Below are 24771 nucleotides of genomic sequence, written 5' to 3' on the forward strand. Positions count from 1 at the left end.
GATTTGAGCACGGCAGGAGGAACCCTAACCATCCACTCTTGGCCCTGACCTTCCGGGAGCCCACCTTCCCCTCCAATTCTCAAGAGGCAACATCCAGGACCCAGGGTTTGGCTTTTTATTGACACAAACACAAAGGCAGCTTCGGTAAAATGGGGTGGGGTACACAAAAGCAGAAATCGCACTTCACACGTTTAGGCCTTGTTTAGACAATGAAGAGGCTGAGCCCCTCCCCCCACCTCCCCCGGCAGTGGCTGGGCAAGAACCCTACCTAATTCCCTATCAGGGAGCAGACGGAGTTACACCCCTACGCCAGGAAGCCCCACTTTGGTTCCAGCGGCCCAGGTCCTAAACCGCCCCCCTCTTTATTCCCCTGTTCCATCTGCCCACCCATGTAAACAAAGTTTGGGGCTGAGTTCGAAAAGCTGCCCCCTGCTCTGAGAAGGCAGTGGGCCTCCCTTGATGACACGGGAAATGGGATTTGATTTTTACTTTGGTCCCAGAACAAAAAACAGATGGCATCGCCTCTCAGAGCTCTGGCTGGTAAGTGCCACACTTGCCTGCAAGGCTGGGAGAGCTTCCCCGCCGCCTTCTCCTCCTCCACCACCCAGAGAGAAATGACAGCCCCAGAGACAGGACATGGCACAGACCCCAGGCGGCTCGGGGCTGCCCCCCCCCGCAACTGGCATGCACACAGATTTTTGGCAGTGTTGTGGGACTGGGAGGCAGCAAAACCCCAGCTCCAGCAGAACGAGGAAGGCACTGGGGAGTACGGGGTAGAGAAGGAGGTGTGAGACAGGGACACCCCCCCACACACATACACGCACAGGTTTTCCGTTGCTAAGGCACTGAGAACAACTCCAGAGAACTCAGTGAAGGGTGGGGAGCGGCAGGGCGGTTGATGGGGGGGGGGACTCTGTGTCCCTCCCACAGAGTTGTGACCTAAGGGAGCAGTATGAGTCCCACCCTTGTTGTAAGAGGCAACCTTGGTTACAAGGGGCAGAAAACCCAGAGGTGGAAGAAGCCCAAGTGTGCTTAAGGAGATGGGGGCAAGAGGACAAGGCCATGCAACGAGGTGACAGAGTTCAGAGGGGGGCACTGGTCGGCCTGGGTTGAAGGGACATGAGAGCAAGACAGGGACATGCTGGATTCACACAGATTGGCCCCATATCCTGAGCTGACGTTTCAATTCTTTGGGGGTGGGGTGGGGTGGGGGTGGGGCAGGGGCAAGAGTGGGAGATGAGGCGGTGGAGGGGGAGCACACAGAACTGGACGGAAAGGGATCGGCTAACCTTGGCACAAAAGCAGCACAGCAGGCCCAGGGAAAGGGTGGGGGCAGGAAGCAGCCGGCCTCCCTCTGACCCTCCCTGTCCCCTTGGCAGGGCCCAGACATCCAAGTGGTCACTTCCCAACCTCTTCCGAGGGCAGGAAGGGGGGGGGCAGCCCTGCCTCAGGAGACAGAACAGGGCAGGGGAGAGGCCATCAGGACGGAGACCTTCAGGGGAGAGAGGGCAGAGCATGATGACAGAGGATGAAATGTGAGAGTTTGGAGACCAGCACAGTGCGGCCCCTGGTGTCTCTCTTCCCGGGGCCCTGAGGGTCTGCCAGCCTCCGCCCTAGTTCTCCTTTTCTGGTCCAGGCACCAGGAGGACTTTGCCCACATTCTTCTTCTCCTGCATCTGCCTCATGGCGTCTGCCACCTGGGGAGGAAGACAATACCCGGCTCCCAGGGCTACCCAGAGCCAGCCAGAAGGAGGCAGCCCTTCTCTTCCCAGGAACCCCAGCCCCCAGAGCCCCCACCCAACACAGGGGTCCCACTCACCTTCTCAAAGGGCCACACAGAGTCGATGTGCGGTTTGATGCGGCCCTGGTTGTACAGAGCCAGGAGGCGGGCCACCACGCCTTGGACCAGCTCCACCTCGCCCTCCAGGTAGCCCAGGTGGAAGCCACACACGGCGCGGTTGGCGGGCAGCAGCTGCAGGGCCGTCACGCTGAACTGGTTCCACCACGTGCGTGCCAGGGCCATCAGGTTCCGCTTGGGGCCCGTCAGCAGGTTGGCCATTCCTGTGGGACGAGGCAACGTGGCCCGTGAGTCCGTGCCCAGAGCATCCCTGCCTGAAACAACGCTCCTCGTCCCCCAAGAGCCAGTCACAAGCATCATCCCCAGCAGTGTGGTGAATGACAGGAGGACCCCCCGCCCGCTGGCTGCCAGGCCCAGATGCGCTCCAGCGGACTCGAAACTGCCCCCATCTTTATTTATTTGCTGATTTTTGTGGGTGTGAGTTTTTCAGATGAAAACGCAGCTTGCCCAAGAAGCCCAGGAGAGCAGAACAAAGGAAGGCAGGCGGATGGATTTTGCATCCAGAATAAACCCCAAAGAGGAGCACGGAAAGAACACAGAATTCACTGCGTGTGACTCGTAGGAAAAGGAGCAAATGAGAATGCCATCAGCTGCACCCCGGAGGCAGCGATCTGGACGCCTTACCCGTCCTCACTCTAACCCTGATGCCCGCTTGAGTCCCGGAGTCCCTGGGCCTCCGCAGCCTGCCCTTCAGACGCAGGGGCTTCCCCTCACAGCCCTCTCCACCCCCGGCCTGCAAACTCACCATAGGTGACCACTTTGCCCATGGGTTTGAGGAGGTTGTAGCCCTTGGCAGTATCTGACCCACCCAGAGGGTCCATGACGATGTCCACTCCTGTCGGGGGGCGGGGGGAGCCAGGAACAGCGTTAGGTGCCCCTCCCTATCCTAGGCCATCCTGCCCCCCCGCCCAGACCCCAACCCCCAGCTGCACCTTTCGGGGAGATCTTCTTGATCTCATCCACGTAGTCAGTCGTGTGATAGTCAATGGGGTGTGTGACCCCGTTCTCCTTCAGCACCTCGTGCTTGCTGGCCGAGGCCGTCCCGAACACCGTCACGTTCTCCACCGTGCGGCACAGCTGCAAGGCGGCCATGCCCACACCCCCTGCAGCAAGACCCTTTCATGAGGCAGGAACTGGAGTCACCCCGCCGTCGCTCTCCATTCTTGCCCCTCAAGGACTCTGCTCATCATCCTCAATGGGCCTAGGAGCATTTTGAGGCTTTCTCTCCTCACAACTGGGTCCAATGGCCATGACTTAGAAATGGGGGGGGGAGGGTAGCTGGCAAAGGAGGGGCCGCCGGCTGAGGGCACGTTGCTATGGATAGCACACCAGGCTGGACCTGGAGCCTGAATGTTACCACGGCAACAATAAGGCAGAGGCCTCTGGGAGCCATAGGCCAAGGCAGCCTGGTGTTGCCATGACGACCGTCCAGACAGGCTGCAGGGAAGGGGCCCCAAGGAAATCTGGGTGGGGTAAGGAGGGGGGATAAAGGGAGGGGGCCTGTCACCTGCGGCCATGTGTACCAAGACGCTGTGGCCAGGCCGTAGATTGCCGAAGTCAAAGAGGACCATGTAGGCTGTGATGTAATTGACCAGCAAGGCAGCCGCTTCCTCGAAGGTCATGGCCTCAGGCATGTGGAAGGTCTGGGCTGAGGGCACAGTCACCTCCTCCTGCCACATGCCTGACCGGATCAACACCATCACCCGGTCCCCTACCTTGAAGAATGAAAGAAGAGCATCATTCAGCCCCTTGCTCATTCACCCACTGGCGATTTATGACCTTCCACTATGTACAAGGCCCTCTTCCTGGCAATGAAGTAGCAATAAAAGCAGCCACAGTCCTCATGCTAATAGTAATAATAACACCATGGAAAACAATAACAACTTACCCTTACTGGAGTGCTTGCCAGAGGCCAGGCCCTATTCTAAGAGCTATAATAAGCCTATTACATATAAATAGTCGATTAATCCTTCCCAGTTCTTTGAGGTAGATACCGTCCTTATCTCGACTTTACAGATCTTATGCTTCTCTATTGTGTAAGACCCCTGAATGCAAGAAGCTTATACTTAGGGCTGCACGAAGTATTGTTAAAGACATCAAACTGTTTTGGTCAAAAAAAATGGACTCTGCTGTTTACTGACAGTGTGACCTTGGGCAAATAAAAACTATTTAACCTTTCTGAGCCTCAGTTTTCTTGTCTGTAAAAAATAGAGCAATTATGAGGATTAAGTGGCAAAAAAAAAAAATCACTCAGTAATTTTTAGCTCAATGTCCGGCACAGAGCAAAGAGTTCACAGTATTAGGTAATAACAACGATAAAGTCCCTGTAAAGCCTCTAGGGTTGGTGCAATTACCTCATGAGAAGCGTTTGAGCCAGCACTACTGGGGGCCCAGAAAACACCCTCACCCAGAGACAGGGAGCTGGGGTGGTGGACAAGGACAGCCACACAGCCCCAGTCCAAAAGGAAGAGGCAACCTGTCCCTGCAACCAGCCCTGGCCACCTGTACAAGAGCCTCGTTGCAGGAAGGAAAGGGAGCTAAGAAAACAGAATCTCTCCCTCCAGCTTAGCCTCTGGGGTCAAGAGGAGGGCAGAGGAAAGGCAGCAATCGTTGGAGAAAGCAAGGCCTCTCCTCACTCTGAAGGCCATGGAGGGAAAAGTATGGGTGCTATTCCAGGACAATCCGGGTCTGTTTTGGTCCCTGCCAGGGATGATGGGAATTCTGTATATTAAGGAGACTTGGGATCCATGGAGAGAGGGCATGGGGTTCCCACACACACCCCTTTTCATGTCCTCAAAGCCCCATACCCCACTGATGAGGACTGAAGGAAGGCTGGGATGTTTCCTTTCAAGCACTGGCCTGAAATGAGGTCTGGGGAATGGAAGCATTCCACCCTAGGACTCAGGACTAGGAGACTCAGAAACAGCCCAGGACTGCTGGAAAGTGCAGTAGTCAGCCAGGGTTGTGACCGATGTGGCCCAGAGCCAGGCTCACCTACCCAGGCTAAAGCCCACCCCTCGGCCCATCACAGGGCAGGGCCATGACCCCTCCCCTTTCCAGACATCAGGAGGGAAGGAGGGCTCTCCCTACAGAATCCAGCCTCTTACATCAGGTTCTTGCCCTGGACAGGATATCCTGTATTTACTAAGCGGAAAGTGTGGGGAGGGAGGTTAGGTGGGTGGCCTTCAAACATGAACTACAATTCCCCCCCACTCACCCACCACACACACAAATTCCTCTTAGCACCTTCTCAAGAGCGGGATTACTCAGAAGTCAGTGGAAAGGGTGGGGCCAGAGCTGGATAGAGGCAAAAGCCCTCTGAGGAGGAGATGTGGACATGCGCAATAAATCCAAGAATTCCAGCTCTGGGACCTGGAACTAGCAGGTCCTGCAAGAGGAAGGCTGCGTCTGAGGGGGCCTCTCTTGCAGGGAGCTGATTCCAAAAAGAAACACCCAAACAAATGACGTGCAAAGGCTTCACCCCGGGGTCCCTCAAAAAGTCGCTCATTTGGAACTCTCCGCTGTCCGGGTTTGTGGCCAAGATTAATGATAAACGAAAGGAGAAACAGACCTGCAGAGCTGGGCCAACCTGCTCCCAGTGCCACACCCCCACACCCCAGTCCAAATGGGCACCGCAGGGGTTTCTGAGCCCAGGGTCCTCCCGGAGGAAGGGGAAGGCAGAGGCGTGTTCCCGCCACTCCCGCCCCTTCAACGTTCCCAAGTGCAGCCTGGGGTCGTGGCTCCGCTGGCTGAGTCACTGGAGAAGGAGATAGTGCAGTCACGGGATACAGAGAGCCTAAGACAAAGATCCAGAGACCCAATCTCGCCCCCACCATCGCCAAGATCAGAGAAGCAGTGTAAATCCAGTGGAAGAGCGGGTGGCAGGCTCCCTCTCCTCCATGATGGGCGTGCCTCATCTCTTTAGCCCTGCTCTGGGAGGGGCCTCCTCACACCCCCACAGACCACGGGGCTGCATGTGACTGGGGCTCTGGCAGGGTCATTCGTCCCCGCCCAACCCGGACTACACAGCTCCTCAAACTCCCTCGGGGGTAAAAGCACTAATCCGTAGTCAGGGTCACAGACCACAATTACCCAGGCAGTGTTTGATGGCGGGGGGTACAGGTGTGGTTTTAATCCGGGTGTTGGCAGAGGGCGGGGGGCGGGTGGGGGGGAGAGCTGTAAGGTCATTGTGCGCATGCGCACGGGTGCCTTATTGTGTCCCCCCCCACCCCAACCCTAAACCACCACCACCGCCGCCGCCGCTTCTGGGCGGCGGCCACAGTTAAAAATGGTTGGGGAGGGGGCGATAACTCTATCGACACTACCTACCCTCCAATATAAACCCAGTTCCCCAGGGCCCTCGTAACACAGGCTCCTTCCCAACGCCTTCCATGACCGTCTGCTCGGGTCGGTGCCAGTTTCTTCCGCCCTGCCACACCCCCGGCCCCCGCCCACTCGAGCCCCACTATTCTGTGGCCTGGGCAGCCTCGCCCTGCCCTGCCCTGTCCCGCTCACCTTGCGGTCGTTCACTCCCTCGCCCACCGCGATCACGACGCCGGCGCCCTCCATGCCTGGAGTGAGGGGCAGCGGCGGTAGCCGGTCGTACAGCCCCTGCCGGGCCATAAGGTCGGCGAAGTTGAGCCCGCAAGCCCGGACGCGCAGCGTCAGCTGGCCGGGACCGGGGGCCGGTGCCACGGCAGGCCGGCTCTGCAGCTTCACCTTGTCGTAGCCGCCGAAGCCGGTGAGCACCAGGCACCGCAGCGGCGGCGGCGGCGCGGCGGCGGCCCCCTCGGAAGTCGCGGATGGCTGGGCGTCGCCAGCGGCCTCGGCTTTCGGGGGCTGAGAAGAGGTGTCTTCTCCGGCCCCTGCTTCGGCCTCCGCCACGATGGTGGCCACCTCGGCTACCTCTCTCTCCGCGGACATGTCTGGGACTCCCGACCAGAGCGCAGCTGGACCGAGGGTGCACAGCTGGGGAGGGCGGGGCGCGCGGCGGGAGGAGTGGCGGCTGCGGACAGCTCGGGGGCGGGGCGCCAGGCCGGGGGCGGGGCCTCGCGGGCTTACTTAAAGGGCCAGCGGCACCGCGCAGTTGTTGCAGGAGCGCGGAAGGTGGAGACCAGGAGTGTTTGGAGAGAGACCCGCGCGAGGGCATTCTTAAGGTCATGCAGACTGCGACTTAATTTTATTTATTCATAATAAAACTTATGCAAGTTAATATGTAAAAGGGCAGTCTGAAGGACAATCACAAAACCTGAGCTTACATCAGATTTGGGGAGCCAGCCACCTGTGGCCTAGAACACAACTAAGTTGTTCTTCAGGCTCAAACTCTAACCATATGTGACCCATTCTTGTGGTCTTGCAGTGGCAACTTGGAGCAAGGAGACCGAGTCTTTAAAACTTTCCATCTGACTGTTAAAGCTCTGTGCCTCAACTTTCCCTTCTGTAAAATGGTGATGATATTGCTTGCTCTAAAAGATAAAATTAAATGGAGTATAACCGATTTAAGGAAGCGCTTTTATTTATTTTTTTTTAAGATTTTATTTATTTATTTGAGAGAGAGACAGTGAGAGAGAGCATGAGCGAGGAGAAGGTCAGAGGGAGAAGCAGACTCCCCATGGAGCTGGGAGCCCGATGCGGGACTCGATCCCGGGACTCCGGGATCATGACCCGAGCCGAAGGCAGTCGTCTAACCAACTGAGCCACCCAGGGCCCCTAAAGAAGCGCTTTTAAAGGGTAAAAGATGTCATGCAAGCGCGAAACAGTGGTGTGATTATCGTTAGACTCTGAATCAAGCCTTAAATGACTAGAACTTGTCTCTGGCTCCATCAGGACTGTCACTGTAGGCAATTCTATCTTCCTCCCCATCTCTGTCTCCCCTAAGTATCCACCAGAGGACGCAGCTCCCCCAAAACTTTCCACCCTGAGCTCGGCTGGAGAAACTAGTCCACACTTCCCTGTTAGTCCAGGCCCGCGGTTGAGACACCCCAGCCCCAGACTAGGCCGTCCGTTGCTATGGGGACGGAAAGCCATGATGTCACCATTGACCGGGTGGGTGTGCTGGAGTCCATACCTTCATATCCCCAAGACTCCCTGCCGGGACGCTGAGAGAGGAGAGGGAAGAACGAACCAAAAAGACTCCCTCCTTCTCTACCATCTCGCGCCCCCTCATGTTCAGGAAGTGATGGCTGCCCCCGCGCGTGTCCGCACTAGCACACCGGCGTGTACGCGTGGGCACGCAGAAGGCCCGAGCCTCGCGCGTTTGCCGCTTTCGCCCTACACCTCAGAACTTCGCCCGAACTCTACCCCGCGCCCCTCTCCAAAAAAGTCAAAATAGTCAAATAAGCCCGGCTCGGCCCACCCCAAACCTAGAAGGGTTCCCCAGATCACCCCCGCGCGCTGGACCCCTGCTCCGGGCCCTCGGATTCCCCGGGCCCCGCCCTGCTCCTCTGGGCCCCGCCCCCCCCGGCTGCGCGGGCGGGAGGCGGGGCCGGGGGCGCGGCCGTCGGGCTGGGGGCGGGGCTGAGGGGGGCCGCGGCCCCGGGCGGGGGCTCGGCGCGGGCCCGCGAGATGCCGGTGTCGGCGGCCCGAGCGGCTGCAGCTGCAGCGGCGGGGGAGGCGGCAGTGGGGCCCCGGAGGGGGGCTGCGCAGGGGGCCGGCGCGTAGCCGGGACTATGGAGGGGCAGAGCGGCCGCTGCAAGATCGTGGTGGTGGGGGACGCGGAGTGCGGCAAGACGGCGCTGCTGCAGGTGTTCGCCAAGGACGCCTACCCCGGGGTGAGGGACCCGTGTCTCGGGAGGAGGGCGCTGAGGACGCGGGGGTGGGTGATTAGGGCCCTAGGGACGGACCGAAATGAGTGCCTGGGTAACCAGGGTCTAGAGAGAGGGGCTTGGAAAACCAGGGACTGAGGGAGACATTGGGAGCTCTGGGGGACTGCAGAAGATTGGGGTGGGAGGAATTGGGGAGCAGGATGAGAAGAATGGGGTTTGGGAGAACCAGAGGATCCAGGAGGGAACACTAGGGGAATGTCGGGGGTCCTGGGCATTGGAGAGGGGAAGAACTAGGGGCTGAAGGGACCGGGAGGGGGTCTGGGACCTAGTGGATATTCCGCTGAGGCGGCCGCTCCCGGGATCTCCCCTTTGCCCAACACCAGACCAACTTGTGTCCAGGGGCTGGGCTGCACGGTGTGTGGGAGCGAGGATGGCGTTTGTCTGGGATGGAGACTGAGGATCTCATCTTGACCCATCTCTCTCTGCAGAGTTATGTCCCCACCGTGTTTGAGAACTACACCGCGAGCTTTGAGATCGACAAGCGCCGCATAGAGCTCAACATGTGGGACACTTCAGGTAGCCAAGTCCCCGGGGGGTCACCCTGACTTCCTCGGCCCCCACCTTTGCCCCTCCCTTGGCTAGACCCTTAGGCTCCAGTTAAGCCCAGTCCATCCATCCAATTTGAGGAGAAAGGAAACCCAATTTTCTGCTTAAAGCTGAAGAAACTGAGGCAGAGCGTGCAGAGACACATAGAAACCTTGTCCTGTGGGAGAAAGCCCAGTATCCAATCCTCCCAGCTGGATTCTGCCTACCTGGGAAAGTTGGGAGGAATGGATTTATTTTGGAACATGTTTCTTAGGAGATAGGGCTGGGTTTAGAAAAGACATTTAGAATTTCTTTGCGGGTCGGGAACTCATTCTATAGACTGAAGTATAGAAATCTGAGATGTCCCAAGTGGGTGGGAGAACTCTGCCCCTGCCCCTCCCCCTTCTCCAAAAAAGGAGGATGGTTTTTATTTCACTCAGCTCCCCTGGAGGGCTTTGGAAGATGTCTGTCAAAGCCCAGAAAGCACATGCAGAATTTTGAGAATGTTGAGAGATTTCATGAGCTTCTCAAAGACTCAAAAAAGATTAAGAATGATTACTTTTAGAGAAGGCCCTAGGGAAGTGGAGAGCTGTTTTCTGCCATCTAACCTTCCCTGTGCCTGCTCCCCTCCTTGGAGAAACCCAGACTCCTTGATGGGTATTAATTATTGCTCTTTTCCATTCTCTGCTCCTAGCGAGCGTCTCAAGGGTTGGTAAGGTCTCCCATTTCCTTCCAGGGCTCCCACCCACTCAGAACCCTTGTGTGTCCCCTCCCTCCCTGTCTTCTCTCAGGTTCCTCTTACTATGATAACGTCCGGCCTCTGGCCTATCCTGATTCAGATGCTGTGCTCATCTGCTTCGACATTAGCCGACCAGAAACACTGGACAGTGTCCTCAAGAAGGTGGGAGCCTGGGGAAGCAGGACAGCTAGACTGAGGGGGACCAGAAACCATGGTCCTGATACAACATGGGCCAGAAGGAAGGAGTGATACCTAGGGCATGGTCATCAGCTGGAGAGTGTGTGAAGCTCTCATCCTTCCCCATTCCCCTCACCCTCTACTCCTGACCCCCACTACCCCTGCTTCCTGGAAGTCTGTCCTCCGAGCTGGATTCAACATCTGGGGGAGATAGAGGAGGGCAGGGAGAAGTACTCAAGAGATTCCTTATCCATCCTCCCTGTCTCCTTGGGTGTGGGAGCACCAGATGGAGGTGATGGGAGTGCTGCTTCAGGAGCTCAGGAGAGCCCTGTGGTCCCCTCTCCAGGCCTCTATTTCCATGAGAAAAGCCCCCCATTGAATGGACAGAAGTCAGCTAAGAGCCCTAGTTCCCAGGTGGGGGAGGGAGGGCAGATTGGTCTGTTCTCAGGAACAAATCTGGGAAAGGGGTTGGGAATGGGAAGGTTTCAGGCCTGTAGATCCTGGTAGACCCTTCGTGGCTCCTGAGAGAAGTAGGGCCCCTGACCCTACAGCCCTACTCCGGCCCTGTCTGTCCTCCCTCCCCTTCTTCTACACCCCATCCTGCTGCTAGCCTAAGCCCACCATCCCCACCTTCTTGCTCGCATGGCAGAGTCGAGAGGGGTGCATGGTTTCTGCATGATGTGAGGAAGGGTGCTCTCCTGGCATGGAGCAAGGGTTCACCATGTGCCTCTTCCCACCCCACCCCTCCATAACTGTTTTCTTCCCCCAAATAGTGGCAAGGGGAGACTCAGGAGTTTTGCCCCAATGCCAAGGTCGTGCTGGTTGGCTGTAAACTGGACATGCGCACCGACCTGGCCACACTGAGGGAGCTGTCCAAGCAGAGGCTTATCCCCGTTACGCATGAGCAGGTGGGACTCCTGACCTCTGACCTAGTCCTTGCCTCAACCTCTCACCTCTGCCCATCTCTGATTTGAAAACATCTTACTTGGCTCCTCCCCTACCTGGCCTCTGACCTCTGACCTCCAACGTGATCCCTTGACCAGACCCCCATACCCCCCATCTCCCCACTCCCACCTTCGTGCCCTCAGCCTCCCTGCCCCTCTCAGAGCTGCAGGCTAAGGCCCGTAACTGCCTCCATGCTCCATCCTTCCAGGGCACTGTGCTGGCCAAGCAGGTAGGCGCTGTGTCCTACGTGGAGTGCTCCTCCCGGTCCTCTGAGCGCAGCGTCAGGGATGTCTTCCATGTGGCCACAGTGGCCTCACTCGGCCGTGGCCATAGGCAGCTGCGTCGTACTGACTCACGCCGTGGACTGCAGAGACCTGCGCAGCTGGTGGGCCGGTCGGACCGGGGGACCGGGACCGAGAGCGAGATACACAAGGATCGAGCCAAGAGCTGCAACCTCATGTGAGGGGCCGAGATGAAGCAGAGCGTAAGGAGGGGCGGAGAGGGCACAACGGTTCCCCTGCTGCACCTGACCTCCTGACCGCCTGACTTGGGCAGAGACTTCAGAGCAGGCCAAGGGAGCGATCCTTCTGGGCAGGGGAGCCAAAGGCAGAAGGGTGCCACCATTCCCCATGTCCTCATCCCCCTCCTCCCCACGGGAAGTGGAGGAAGCCAGCGGGACAGGCATCTGGGCTGGGAGCTGGGCTGGAGAGGGGGCTGGGGAAGCTGGCATCAGGCAGTGACTTCGGTGGAGGCTTAGTCTATGAAGGGTGCCTTCCCTCCACACCCCCAGTATCCATATCCTGGCCCTGGCTTCCTTCTCTAAGGAAAGTGTCCATTCTATGACCTTCCCTTTTCTTCTCCTTTCCCTTCCACTGCTGTTCTCACTCATCCTAACCTCCAGGCAACACGCACTAAATTAAAAAGCAAGTTGAAAAGCCCCTCCCTCGTCTACCCACAGTCCTAGCTCCCTCAATCCCTTCCCTCAACTGTCCCCAAATAAAGCCCATGTCCACGGAAAACGGCTGTGGCATTAGTTTTGTTGCTTTCTAAAAAACCCAGTCTACCAGTTTCTAGCAGCAGGAAGGGAAGTTAGACTTCAGGAAGAACTTACTTGTCTGGGCGCAGAGGAAAAAAAAGCCAAAGGTCGGATTAGCAGTGTCCTTTTAGGAGCCAGAGGTGGGGAATGAGAGATCTGGGGAATATTCATCTCAGTTAATGAGCCAGACAATCCTAAGGCCATCTGTGGGGTTTAGAGTAAACTGATGTGCAATTCATTCCTCAGCCCAGCTGGGGCCCCCTGCTCCCGTGGGAAGGGTCTTGCTGAAGTGGTCCAGGCCCCTCTTACACCATCTCCACCCCCCCAGCTTGGAATCTGCTGGTGCTCCAGGAGTTGTGGGGGTAGGGAAAGTTTCAAAAGCCTTCTCGTCACAGAAGCTGACTCTTCTGTGCAGTGAGTTACCCAAGGGGACAGTAGTTTGATTCTAGGGTTTCCTCGGAGGTGGGGGCGGGGCTATCACCTCTTTTCCATCTTGAGCTCCTGGATGATTTTGGAGGGGACCTCAGCTGTGAGTTAAGGTCACTGCCTGCTGCTCCCCCCCAACCCCAACCCCAGAGAGGAGGAAAGCCTGTGGAGGGGCTGGCTGGAGCTCTTGTTGCCCGGAAAGACAGTGCTGGTCTGTTTTCTTGGGAGTCTGGTTTCACATTGTCCTGTATTCCCTCCCTGGCTCTGGTCCCACTGGCCTCTTTTCGGTGACATTCTCCCCCAGGAACCATCACTGGCGCTCCCCTCCCCCAGCCCCCGCCAGTTCTTCCAGACACATTCTGGGAGAGAACACAAACCGCACCCTCCCATCTGCTGGGTTCCCCCCGAATTCGCAGCCCATCCCTCCTTCACTCATTCAGAGGCTATGCCCTAAGCACTGACTGTGCCAGACACCGGCTTGGGATTATGAAAGGACCAGACTCTGTGCTCCGGAGGCCAGCCCAATGGGGAAGAGAGGTACCCCAGGTGTGACAGAGCCTTGTGTGTGGCAGGGCACCCAATCCTATGAGCCAGGGCCCGAGGGTTGCACAGGGGTTTGTATGGCGGGCATGGAAGGGGTAGGAAAGGCACTCTGGGCAGAGGGTATAGCATGGGCAGACCTGTGGCAAAGAGCAAGAGTGTGGCACAGTTGGGGGACTGCCATGGCAAGGAGGGCAGAAGACAAGGCTGGGAAGGTACATCAAGGCCACCGCAGGGCCCACGAAGGAACCAGGTCTTCGTTCTAGGATGTGAGGAGGCACCAGGGATTTTAAGCAAAGAATGAAGGGACCAGATTTGGCTTTTGGATAGACGAGTATCTGGATGAGGGGATGGGAACTGGGGGGATCTGGCTCTGAGATGTGTCCTTTATTATTATTTTTTTTTAATTTTTAAAGATTTTATTTATTTGACAGGGAGAGATACAGTGAGAGAAGGAACACAAGCAGGGAGAGTGGGAGAGGAAGAAGCAGGCTTCCAGCCTAGCAGGGAGCACGATACAGGGCTCAATCCCAGGACCCTGGGATCATGACCTGAGCCGAAGGCAGACGCTTAATGACTGAGCCATCCAGGCGCCCTGAGAGTCCTTTAAAACAGCTTCTCCTTCCCTATGCCAGGGCCCAGTCTCGAGAGGAAAGGAACCCCACCCACTGCTGGCTCATCAGATACCCCTTTCCCTCCTTCTCCTACAGGACCCTGTCCTGGTCCATCTCAGCTAATCTCCTCAAGGATTTTGGGACAGCTTCAAGGGTACTGGGCACCCAGACTAAGGTTAGGAGCTGACTCCAAGACCCTCCTCTGGGATCCCGATGGCAGGAGCAGGAGAGGGCTGGGGCCGAGCTGGGAGGCTCTGAGGTCTGAACCCTCCCCCATGGGGACCTGCCCCACCTCCAACCTAGTATTTGGGACCATGGCTTTTTTCCCCCACTTTGGACTTTGATACAAAGCCGACCCAAGCCTATAGCCACCAAAGTGCAGAGCATCTGGGCCCCTCCCTTCTCCCAACTGCCCTCTCCTGCCTTGATCAGGCGCTGCAGAAGCATTTCAGTATCCGCTAAAGCAAACGTAATTAGGAAAATAAATCAGCGGAGGAGCCCCCAAAGTTGTTTTTTTTTTAATTTAAAGATTTTATTTATTTATTTGTCAGAGAGAGAGAGGGAGAGAGAGCGAGCACAGGCAGACAGAGTGGCAGGCAGAGGCAGAGGGAGAAGCAGGCTCCCTGCCGAGCAAGGAGCCCGATGTGGGACTCGATCCTAGGACGCTGGGATCATGACCTGAGCCCAAGGCAGCTGCTTAACCAACTGAGCCACCCAGGTGTCCCGCCCCCAAAGTTTAATCCATTTCCAATACCACCGCGAATAGGTCGTGGTGTCCTCTGCAGATCTGGGTTGCCAGAAGTTTGATTTCCGGGGAGGGGGCTGTGTTGCTGGGCTGAGGAGCCCAGTGGATGGGAGGAGGGAATGGGGCTGTTTCTAGATCCTCAAAGGCCCTGGCAGGCTGGAGGAAGAGGACTCTAACCCCACCCCCAGCCCAGATGCAGGAGTCAGACCCAGTCAGACCCCGCTTCCTCCTCCGCAGCTGTTTCCCCCACAAATTAGACACCCGTTTGGGAAACAATGTAGCCTCGTTAATCATTTAATGAAATAAACAACTAATCACGCTGTGAGGCTGCCAGGGTTTCTTACCCCCCCCGCAATCAGCCTGCCTTGGAGGGAGGAAGGAGAAGGGGTGAAGCGAGGGGCTGGGACATGGTCTAACAACCCCTGAAACGCTTCAGCTGACTGAGGGGTCATCCCCTTTGGACTGCAGCCTTCCCCCAAGGGACAGTCATGAAAAAGAGCTGGAGATCTGGAAGCAGAGGGCCTGGCTTTCTGCTCTGCCTCGTCCTCCCTGGGGAGACTTTGGTGAGGTTCTGCACAGGTCTGAACCTCTGGCTTCACACCTGGAAAAGGGCTGATGACCACATCGCCTTTGCTGTGTTGTTGAGGAAGAGTCAGAGAGGAGAAAGGCTCTGGAACAGCTGTTGGACCCTTTACTGGTGGCTAAGTTGGGGTCAACTTTTTTCCTTACAGCTTTGACATCCTGACCACTTCTGAGCCTGCCCAAAAGAATCAGGAGAGGCCTCTTGGAGGAGGCTCCTTGAGCCCAGGATTGAGAGTCTGAAGGAGCGCCAAAAGACAGGAAGGGGGAGGTCTCTGTGTTGTTCCCTCTTCTATCCTCAGGCCTAGACAGAGCTGTTAATGACTCCTCCAAAGGCTGAAGTCGTTTGGTCCCCGACTTTCTGAACTCCCCCATAAACTTTACCGAAGTCTCTGAGAGAGAACCCCACATTGCCATGGTGACCTCACCCCAGACAGCCTTGCAGTTGTCCCGCAGGCTGAGGGAGGTGGGGGGAAGGGGTCAAGTCCCTGAGGTTCCCCGTGGTCACCAGGACTCTAGCAGGCAGTCCTGGTACAGCTCTCCCTGTCCCCTCCACACTCACTTCCCCAAGAAAGGGGTTTGGCTCTTCTGTGGTGTCCCCCCAACCCCCTTTCCCTCTCTGCCAACAAAAGAGTTCCTTCACAACAGTGTAGCCCCTCTCCCACCTTCCTCCTTCCAGTGGGGTCTATCTCCATCTCTCGTAAATCCCGACACCCTCTCCTCGTGGCTGGGGGTGAGGGTCAGTGAGAGGGGAGGCTCCAGGTCCAGGCGGGTGTGGTGGCTCCCAGCAGCTGCCCACCCCAGCAGCCCAAGGAACAAGGGGCATGTGCGGGAGCGCCCCTCCCCCCACGAAAATGCCTCTGCTGTTGACTCTGAAATAACAGATGTCTGTCTGCATATTAATGAGATTGGACGAATAATTGGTGAGTTTTTCATTCAGTGTCAGAATGAACCCGGAGGCCTTATGTTCATGCACACAGACACCCACTCACCCTCCACCCTTCCCTCCCCCCACCACCCTGCCTGACTCTCCCCTGTCCCCAGAACACAATGAGACAGACACAGATGCTGGCAAGTTTGACCCACGAAGAGGAGGGGCAGACAGGGAACTGGGGTGGCAGCAGGAGGGAGACCTAGAGAGGGTCTGGAGCTAGGTTTGTCAGTTTCTCCCTGTTTTTTGTTTTAGATTTTATTTATTTATTTGACAGAGAGAGCGCAAGCACAAGTGGGGTGGGGGGAGGGGGCAAGAGGGAGAAACAGACTCCCCGCTGAGCAGGGAGCCCAATGTGGGTCTCCATCCCAGGACCCTGAGACCAGGACCCAAGCTGAAGACAGACGCTTAACCGACTGAGCCACCCAGGTGCCCCTGGCTTCTTCCTCTTGATCACAGTCCCCCCGGGCCCTCCGGGGTGCCTAAGCTTACATCTGTGAGACTTCACCACCAGGCAAAAGGGGCTCAGAAGAAGGTGGGACCCGGAAGGTAGAGAGGGTTGTGGGGAAAGGCAGGTGCAGCCTAGGGGGGAGCAACAAAGCAGCGGCCTCCTTCAGCAACGTTGTGCCAGCTGGGAGCCTGGAATCAGTGGATCCCACAACCCGCTTTAGCCCCTATGCCAGGGTGTGGGGCGGAAAAACAGGGATTCTGGACTTAGACAGCTATCATTTGCCCGCTGGGTGTTCTGCATGTTTCCCAACCTCTCTGAGCCTCTCTTACTCTCCTCTGCTCCAAGAACATCTACCTTGCAAGACTGAAAAGATGCAATGAGATAAACCATGTCAAATGTCTGTCCTAGTGCCAGGTTTTAATAAGCCCAACACATATCAGTTCTCCCCCCTCCACCGATTCCCCCAAACACACCAAGACAGGTTCAAAATTGTTGCCTCCCCTGCCAGCCCCACCCGTGTTAGGGCAGGGGTTAATTAGGAGTTTAGTAATTATCCCGGCTGCCTGGAAATCAGGAGGGAAAGAAACAAGAGGGAGATGGGTGGGAAGAGAGGGATGAGGTAGATAAGGGAGAGGGAAGTGATGGAAGCTCAGGTCTGCAACAGAGGGAAAGAGACCAGGGTGACACCGAACCACACAGCAGGGCTGGAGAAGGTACTACAGACGGGTGGAGTGAGTCTTTCAATGAGAGGCTAGAATCCAGATGGTAGATTACAAGTTCTGCCCTGAACTTGGCCTCGGAAGTCTCCTCCCCTCTTACTGCCTCAGTCTCCCCATCTGTAAAATGAGGGACTCAGATTATTCCCTAAGGTCCTACCTGCGTGTGTGAGAACCTGAGAGTCCCAGAGGCCCCAGGGAGCAGGGGAGGACAGGCGGCCACCCCCACACCTTACCCCCCTCTCTAGGGCCCGCCAGGCACTCTTGCTCCTCTCTTCTCTCCCTGGGTAAATGGATCTGCTGCACCAGCACACAACTGTCCATTGTGTCCTAATGAGGGACGAGCAGGGAAAACCAATCACTTATGATGCAAATGAGCGGCGGCTGCAGCGACCGGACTTTCCCTGAGTGCCTCTCTTCTGCCCAGACCCCGGGCGGCCCCCGTGGACCTGTCTTCCTAGCCCCCAGTTCCCATTTGGTCCTGGACAAGGGGGATTGTGGGCAGACTGGCCTTCCCATGGTCACTCGCTGCTACTCCCTGCAAGGAAGCCTCAGCCTTCGATTGGCCGGCTTCTCAGCCCACCCCAAAGGGCAATCAGTTTTTTATTTTACCTGGGCTGAAATGCGTATGACACACCACTAACCATCTCGAGCTGTACAGTTCTATGGCATTTCACGCGGTCCTCATGTAGCGTGGCCACTCCCTCTCTGGGCTCAGGTGTCATACCCCCCTGGCCCTCTCCACACCCCCAGCCTCCAGTGGCCCCGGGGAAGCTGCTGGGCCTCAGCGGAGTCCAGGAGTAATGGAGGCTGGTGTTGGGGTAAAGGCTGAGAAAAGCCCAGAGCGGGCCTGGGATTGAAGGGGACAAGTCCTGTGCCTTAGAATGGAGTCTGAGGAGAAGACAGGAGAGAGCATCACTGCTTTCCTACAACATAGCCCTGGGACCCTATCTTTAGGAAATGGCCTCTTGAATTAAAAAAAAAAAAAAAAAAAAAAAAAAAAAAAAAAAATTGAAAAAAAATATTTTTTTCTTCCTAATTTCTCTGGCATTTGGTTAGAAACCAGAGGCTGCTCTGGCACGGATCTTCGTTTCCATGACTTTCAGAGGCCCTGTGGGCTTGGGGATGATCCCACCAGCAGGCTTCTCACTTTGGCAGCTGCGGAGGGCCCTGAGACAGACCCCCAGGAGCCCTCAGCCACCATGGGAGGCCTCCCCTCCACAGACTCCGGGGACAGACTTACCCAAGGAAAGATTTTACACCTTTGTGGCCCAGTTTATTCCACAGACCTACACAGCTTAACAGCTGGAAAGACTCCCAGAAGTTGTAGCTTGAGTTTCTCTTGCTAATATGCGCTACCATTTGCTTTTATGTCGTTTTCAGGAGAAGACGGCAAACACCTGCTTACCTGTGTGTCTGTGTTACCTTCAGATTCACCCTTTCTCCCCTGTTCCCTCATCTAGGACATGTGGTCGTGTTTTAAAACAAAAACAGAACAAGATTCTCCTGGAATTAACCCGTGCCAACGTCTGTAGCACTGCAGAGAAAGAAATTTTACAGGGTCACAAACTTTCTTTTAGCTTCTCTGGCCCCTATCCCTGCTCAACTGGGGTCCATAACTCCCTCTCTCCCACACAAACACAGCCCAGACAACATAATGAGGGTATTTTCATCTGTGTTCTAATGAATAGGGAGTCCCCGGCTAGTTAGTTCTGGCTTTGCCACCAATTCACTGGGTGACCTTTGACAAGGACCTCAGGTTTATCACCTGTAAAGTGGGGATAACAATTTTTACCCTAGCCATCTCCCACGGAACAAGTGAGGAGGGAGAAATAATAGTTGTGCCAGTGCTTTGAACTTGCGAAGAGATTCTCAGGAACATCGTAATTATCTCTCCAGGGATGGCTGCGGCCATTTATCTGTCTTGAGTATCCCGCCTGGAGGGGGCCTTGTGGAAGACACAGGGGTAGGGGAAATGGATGTCCTCCGTCTGTGTGGGTGTTGGCTTGATTAATCACAAAGGAGTAGGCATCATGGCAGGCAAGAGAGAATCAAGGAGAAAATCTGTAGGTGTGGGCTGAGAGGAAGTGATTCTTGGACACTTAGATTTCTTTTTTATTTTTAAATTTTATTTATTTATTTATTTGTCAGACAGAGATCACAAGTAGGCAGAGAGGCATGAAGAGAGGGGCACGGAAGTAGGTTCTCCGCTGAGTAGAGAGCCCGATGCGGGGCTTGATTCCGGACCCTGAAGTCATGACCTGAGCCAAAGGCAGAGGCTTAACCCACTGAGCCACCCAGATGCCCTGACACTTAGATTTCTTACACTGTTTCTGGAGTAAATCAGGATCCTAGAAAAGTGGGTTGGAAGGACTGAAGGGAATTAGCACTCCCAGGGGCAGAAGGCGGCGGGCTTCCCAGGGACTAGTGTTCCTGGTGGGGTGGGGTTGGGGCAGTTGGATAAGCCCTCCACTCAGTGTGTCCATTCATTCATCCTTGAACTCATTCATTCAGCAAATCCTCTTTGGGTACCTAACAAAATATCTGCTGGGTACTGGGGCTGGGCTCCAAACAAAGATAAAATCATACTCATCTTGCCCCTAAGGACGTTCTGGTCAAATGGAGAAAACAGAATATACACATAAATAACTTACTGATGGAAGAAAGTGTCATTAAATAAAGCAAACTTCTGGGGTGTTCTGCAGGGCGGGGAGAGTCTGGCCGGAAAGATCGGTGGAGGTTCTGGGGAGGAGGTGTCGTGGGCAGGACTGGGCCTGTGGAGATGGCAGGGCGGGACTCGCCGAGGACAAGTTACAGTGTGAGCGGAAGCTGCGGGTCACCATGTCTGGTGGCCAGGGTGCCTGAGAGGGAAGCAGCAGGTGGGGCATTGGAGAGGCTGGATTTCAGCTTGGGATGGCTGGTTTAGGAAGCCCGGGGGAAGGGGTGGGGAGGCAGTCAGAGACACAGTCTTCGGTATCGGCAGAAGACTGTCCCAACTCTTTCTGGATCAGGTTCCACTGGTTCCGCCACCTGCAGGGGTTCTCACTTGGGCCTTCTGGAATCTCCCAGCTTCCTTTTCACCAGCCAAATCGTACCCAAGCTCCAAGGGTCAGCTTGAGATGCCTCACTGAGGGGTGCTGCCACATAACCCCCAGAGGGCTTCTGAACCAGAAGGAGCAATTCTCTAAGGATTTCCCATGGCTTTCTTGCCTCCCGCATTGAATAATAAGCAATCTGAAGGCCAGAAATGGGTCTTTTCTCCCTCCCTTCCACAATCTCGGCGCACACGCACACAGAGGCTAACGGGGAACTGGGCACGTAGTCTCCCCTCAATCACTCACCCGATTGTTACTCACCGCCTCCTAGGACTGGTTCCCAGCACAGTTTAACTCCCCACAAATCTTTCTTTGAACAAGGCTTTGCCACCTCCTTTTGTCGTGTGACCTCAGGCAAGTTGCTTGGCCTCTTGAAGTGTCCTGTTCCTCGTTTGTAGGTTGGGAATAGTGCATGGCACTTAGTAGGAATGTGGCAAATGATAGTCATTAACGATCACTTTTGCTGTTGGCCCTGAGAGCTGGTAAGATTCAGATGGTCTGCGGAACCCAGGGCTGGCCTTCCGTTTTTCTTTCCTTCTGATTGAGTCCTCTTCTCCTCCCATCTGCCTCCTTCTGTTTTGTCCTCCTTGGGGCGTTCCTGTCCCCACTCGGTGGGTCTTGCCTGCCTTTCTCCCTCCAGGCCAGCCCTCTCTTCTCCCCTGAGAACCGGCTGGTGGCTGGCTTTTGCTAGGTGAGGGCTATCTCTTCGCCTTGCTCTCCATCAGTCAATAAAGATAAATTACAAAATCATTTGTTTTTATTTGTTCTTGTTACCTTGCGGGCTGTCTGAAATTGCCTTTCTTTAGAAAGCCCCATTTGCATATCTCTATGCTGGAGTCGAAGGCTGCAGCTGGGGTTTCACTGCAATTTAAATATTAATAAAATCTCTAGCTGTTTTTTTTTTTTTTTTTTTTTTTTTTAAGCAGTCTGGCCCTTCTGCTCCTAGGCTGCTAATATAATTTAATCTTTGTCCTTTGTATTTATTTAAAGGGCCATTTTAGAGTCAACTGAAGCCAGCTGCTGCAACCTTGTAGATAAGAACCACTAACCATGGGGTGCCTGGGTGGCTCAGTGGGTTAAAGCCTCTGCCTTCGGCTCAGGTCATGATCCCAGGGTCCTGGGATCGAGCCCCACATCGGGCTCTCTGCTCCACAGGGGGCCTGCTTCCTCCTCTCTCTGCCTGCCTCTCTGCCTACTTGTGATCTCTCTCTGTCAAATAAATAAAATCTTAAAAAAAAAACAAAAAAAAAAAACAACAACAAAAAACCTCAAAAAAACAAAAAACAAAAAACAAAAAACCACTAACCAGCCCACGGACCTTTGTTTTCCTTAAGAGATCCAAGAGTCACCTCTCCTGGAGACAAAATAGACCTCAGGTAACTGTTTATACCAATCAGCAGCCCCTTCCACTAAGCCAGTGGTTCTCAAAAGGGAGCTTGCTTCGGAATCACATTGCTGGGCCCCACCCCTGGTTTCCCCAGAATCTGCTTAGCTAACAAGGTCCTAGTGGTGGGGACCCCTGCCTCAGTCCCCATCAGAGGATCAGGGTTTGGAAATCCTTTTTTTTTTTTAAGGATTGTATTTTTTGAGAGAGAGTGAGTGAGAGAGAGAGCACAAGCAGGGGGAGCTGCAGGCAGGCAGCGGGAGAGGGAGAAGCAGGTTCCCCGCCAAGCGAGGAGCTTGATGTGGGGCTCGATCCCAGGATCCTGGGATCCTGACCCGGGACGAAGGCAGCCGCTTAACAGACTCAGCTACCCAGACTCCCCAGGGTTTGAGAATCCTTGCACTAAGCTGCTTGTTAAACTGCCTTATCATTCTGGGTCCCAGAAACTAGGTCTTCAAAGTTCGTCTGTACCAGTAACCTGGGGGGGGGGGGGGAACTCTCCTGTTCTCCATCCCTTCCAGAACCTCCAACCATTTTCCTGATCATTTTCCTGATCATTCGGACTCATTTCAAGATAACACCCCCCCACCCCCTGCGTTGGTTGCATGTCCCCAAGCCCTGCTCTCTACAAGAGCTGGCTGTCTCCAGTTTCCCTTAATTTTCTATTTGCTCAGATTCATTTCTTTAATTTTCTCCTCGTTATGGGCAGATTTACAGGTTGTTTTATCATCGTCGAAGTATGGTAAAGGGGCCTCTGGCTCAGCCAGTCTACACAGCCTTTGATAGGCAAGCTCCCTGGGTCCCTGGCTAGCAAGCCGTATTCCCTCGGGTTTCTGCAGGGAGATCTGCCGTTCCCCCTCCAGCTGCCCTTCTACCCGTGCTGCCCGCCTCTGGGGCCCTCTTATCTGCTCCTCGCAGCCTTCACAGGATACACTCTGGGCAGCTTGGCTTCTTCCGCTCCAACAGCCCCAACACTGATTCTTTTTTCTTCTGTGTGTTTCTGAGCCGATACTTTGTTGACGATTCTGGTTGCATTTTGTAAGAGGGAGATAATCTACAGAGCTCTTCTCTAGGCCCCCCTCTCTGCACCTGCATGGTAACCTTGCCTCTTCTGCCTTTCCAGCTCCTTTGCAGTTCATTTGTAAGATGAGATAAAGGCCACACAGGAACTAGCGCCCCAAACACTGCCATGCCCAGAGGTCTAGACTGTGGGATGGAAAAGTGGGAGGACATCTTAAAGCCGGAGGTCAAAGGAGCAAGTAGATTTACTTCATCACCAGATAAGCCTCTAAAACCCAGCGGAGCATCATGAGGCCAGGGCCAGAGGCTGACTTCCGGCAACGGTTATGCAGAGCTCGAGAAACAGATAGGGTGGATATTTGTTGGAAGACCTTGAGAGATAATTATAGAAAACTTTCTTTATGTGTCTCAGTCATCCCTGCTTTCTCCCTTCCTGGGAAGGCTGAGGCCTGGCTCACCCCCAGGGTCCAACAAGCCATGGCTTGTCGCTGTGACTGAAGCACTTGCTTCCCACCTACCTTTACTGTTCCCACCAAGACCCACCAAGGCTCCCCGCCGGGTTGACAGTGCGCTGGCATGAGCCCAAGACACGTGGTGCCCTAGGCGACACTGAACTGGAAGGCTTTTTTTTTTTTTTAAGAGTTTACTTTCAAGTAATCTCCACACCAAACCTGGGGCTTGAACTCCCAGCCCAGATATCAATAGTCAGATGCTCTACTGACTGAGCCAGCCAGGCACCCCTGGACTGGAAGGCTTTGATCACTGAAAGGTAAGCAGTTGGAAGCAGGAGGCTGGATGGAGGTGGAAACTGGCAGCTGTGAGCCAATCCTGTTAGTCTCTGCTGAGGGCAAAGGAGGGCTGCTTTCCCCAGGGAGAGCTGCCTGGTGGAAGGCAGGAACATTCTATTGCCTCCCACTGTGTCCCGCCAGAGTCTAGAGTGCTACCTCCCCTCACAACCCACTCCTCTCCCCAAATTCCCTCGAGGCTTAAGCCAGTGCCTCTGACTAGGTGGATGACGGACACGGGCAGGAAGCTCCATGATGGGGCACAGAGCGCATGGGCTTTGATTTCCAGGTTGTCACTAGCTATGGAAACTTGGAGCAAAATCTTCTCTTTCCCATTCTCCTTTATTCAAATGAGGTGACAAATACCCACTTCCTAGGGCTGCGATGAGGACCATATGAGACAAACATGATGCCTGTTCCTTCCGTTTTCTCCACTCTCCCCTCACCCACCCACCCTCCTTACAAAGGTGGCTGTGCTGAATTGTGGGGGGATTTAATTCTCTTTGTCTCTAAGAGGACTCTAATCTCTGAACATGTGAAGACAAAAAAAAACCAACCAAACAAACAAAAAAAACCCGATATAGATTCTCATCTGTGGATTAAGTATGTTAAATAGGAGTGGTTGTCAGAAATCTCAAGACACCCTCCCCAGATTCCTGTTCCCTGGTTATTCAAACACTAATCTAGGTCCTGCTGGGAAGGGGCTCTGCAGCTGTAATTCAGGTTATGGACCTTACAATAGGGAGAGCACCTTGGATTACCTGGTAGGCACAATCTAATCTCCTGAGCCCTTAAAAACAGAAATTTCTCTGGCAGGAGCTAGATCCGACAGTCAGAGAGATGAGGAAGGGGAAGTCAGAGAGACTCCAAACATGAGAAAGTCTTAACCAGTGTTGGTTGCTGGCTTGGAAGATGGAACTAGGGGTTCATGAGTCTAGGAATGTGGGAGGGGCTGAGTATGACCTCTGGCCAATAGCCAGTAAGGAAACGGGGATTCTCAGTCCCACAATTGCAAGGAACAATCTGGCCAACAACATGAAATGAGCTTAGAAGGGATTCATCCCCAGAGCCTCTGGAAGAACACAGCCCTGCTGCCTTGATTTTGGCCTTGTGAAACCTGAAACAAAGAAACCAGTTGAGCCAACTTGGCCTTCTGACCTACAGAACTGTGAGATAGTAAGTGGATGTTGTTTTTAGCCATTAGATTTGTGGCAATTTGCTATGGAAGCAACAGCAAATACAGTAGGTACTGAAGTCTCGATTAACGCTTGGAGTTAGTACTATTGTTACCCCCATTTTACAGATGAGGAGACTGAAGGACAGTGAAAGGGTCTGAGCAGGTCTGCAGCTGTAAGCCTCAAGGAGTCATGCTCAGTAGAAG

The 24771-nt window shown here is 54.9% G+C and overlaps 2 protein-coding genes across 2 annotated transcripts; one reads left to right on the top strand and one right to left on the bottom strand.

Moving 5' to 3' along the window:
- Nucleotides 1-1204: 1204 nt before the first annotated feature.
- LOC111151397 (vesicle amine transport 1) lies at nt 1205-6816 on the bottom strand. The gene is made up of 6 exons (XM_022509388.1): nt 6374-6816; nt 3366-3573; nt 2791-2961; nt 2604-2693; nt 1820-2061; nt 1205-1697 (listed from the first exon to the last, which is right to left on the bottom strand). Exons 1-6 carry the CDS (start codon nt 6779-6781, stop codon nt 1614-1616), a joined length of 1203 nt encoding a protein of 400 aa, XP_022365096.1. The 5' UTR covers nt 6782-6816; the 3' UTR covers nt 1205-1613.
- Nucleotides 6817-8471: 1655 nt separating this feature from the next.
- LOC111151615 (Rho family GTPase 2) lies at nt 8472-12068 on the top strand. The gene is made up of 5 exons (XM_022509713.1): nt 8472-8628; nt 9111-9198; nt 9999-10108; nt 10897-11031; nt 11277-12068. Exons 1-5 carry the CDS (start codon nt 8527-8529, stop codon nt 11529-11531), a joined length of 690 nt encoding a protein of 229 aa, XP_022365421.1. The 5' UTR covers nt 8472-8526; the 3' UTR covers nt 11532-12068.
- The last annotated feature ends 12703 nt before the right edge of the window (nt 12069-24771 follow it).

The sequence above is a fragment of the Enhydra lutris genome, unplaced genomic scaffold (genome assembly GCF_002288905.1).
Source record: "Enhydra lutris kenyoni isolate GAN:26980312 unplaced genomic scaffold, ASM228890v2 scaffoldscaffold26, whole genome shotgun sequence".
Taxonomy (NCBI): Eukaryota; Metazoa; Chordata; class Mammalia; order Carnivora; family Mustelidae; genus Enhydra; species Enhydra lutris.

What these genes read in the sequence shown, in the direction of transcription:
- LOC111151397 (XM_022509388.1), bottom strand. Translation starts at nt 6,781, where the DNA reads ATGTCCGCGGAGAGAGAGGTAGCCGAGGTGGCCACCATCGTGGCGGAG. An exon ending in CTTGGTACACATGGCCGCAG is followed by an intron (nt 2,962 to 3,365) that starts GTGACAGGCCCC and finishes GTCTTGCTGCAG; the next exon opens with GGGGTGTGGGCATGGCCGCC. An exon ending in CAAGAAGATCTCCCCGAAAG is followed by an intron (nt 2,694 to 2,790) that starts GTGCAGCTGGGG and finishes GCCCCCCGACAG; the next exon opens with GAGTGGACATCGTCATGGAC.
- LOC111151615 (XM_022509713.1), top strand. Translation starts at nt 8,527, where the DNA reads ATGGAGGGGCAGAGCGGCCGCTGCAAGATCGTGGTGGTGGGGGACGCG. An exon ending in TGGACAGTGTCCTCAAGAAG is followed by an intron (nt 10,109 to 10,896) that starts GTGGGAGCCTGG and finishes TCCCCCAAATAG; the next exon opens with TGGCAAGGGGAGACTCAGGA. An exon ending in TCCCCGTTACGCATGAGCAG is followed by an intron (nt 11,032 to 11,276) that starts GTGGGACTCCTG and finishes CCATCCTTCCAG; the next exon opens with GGCACTGTGCTGGCCAAGCA.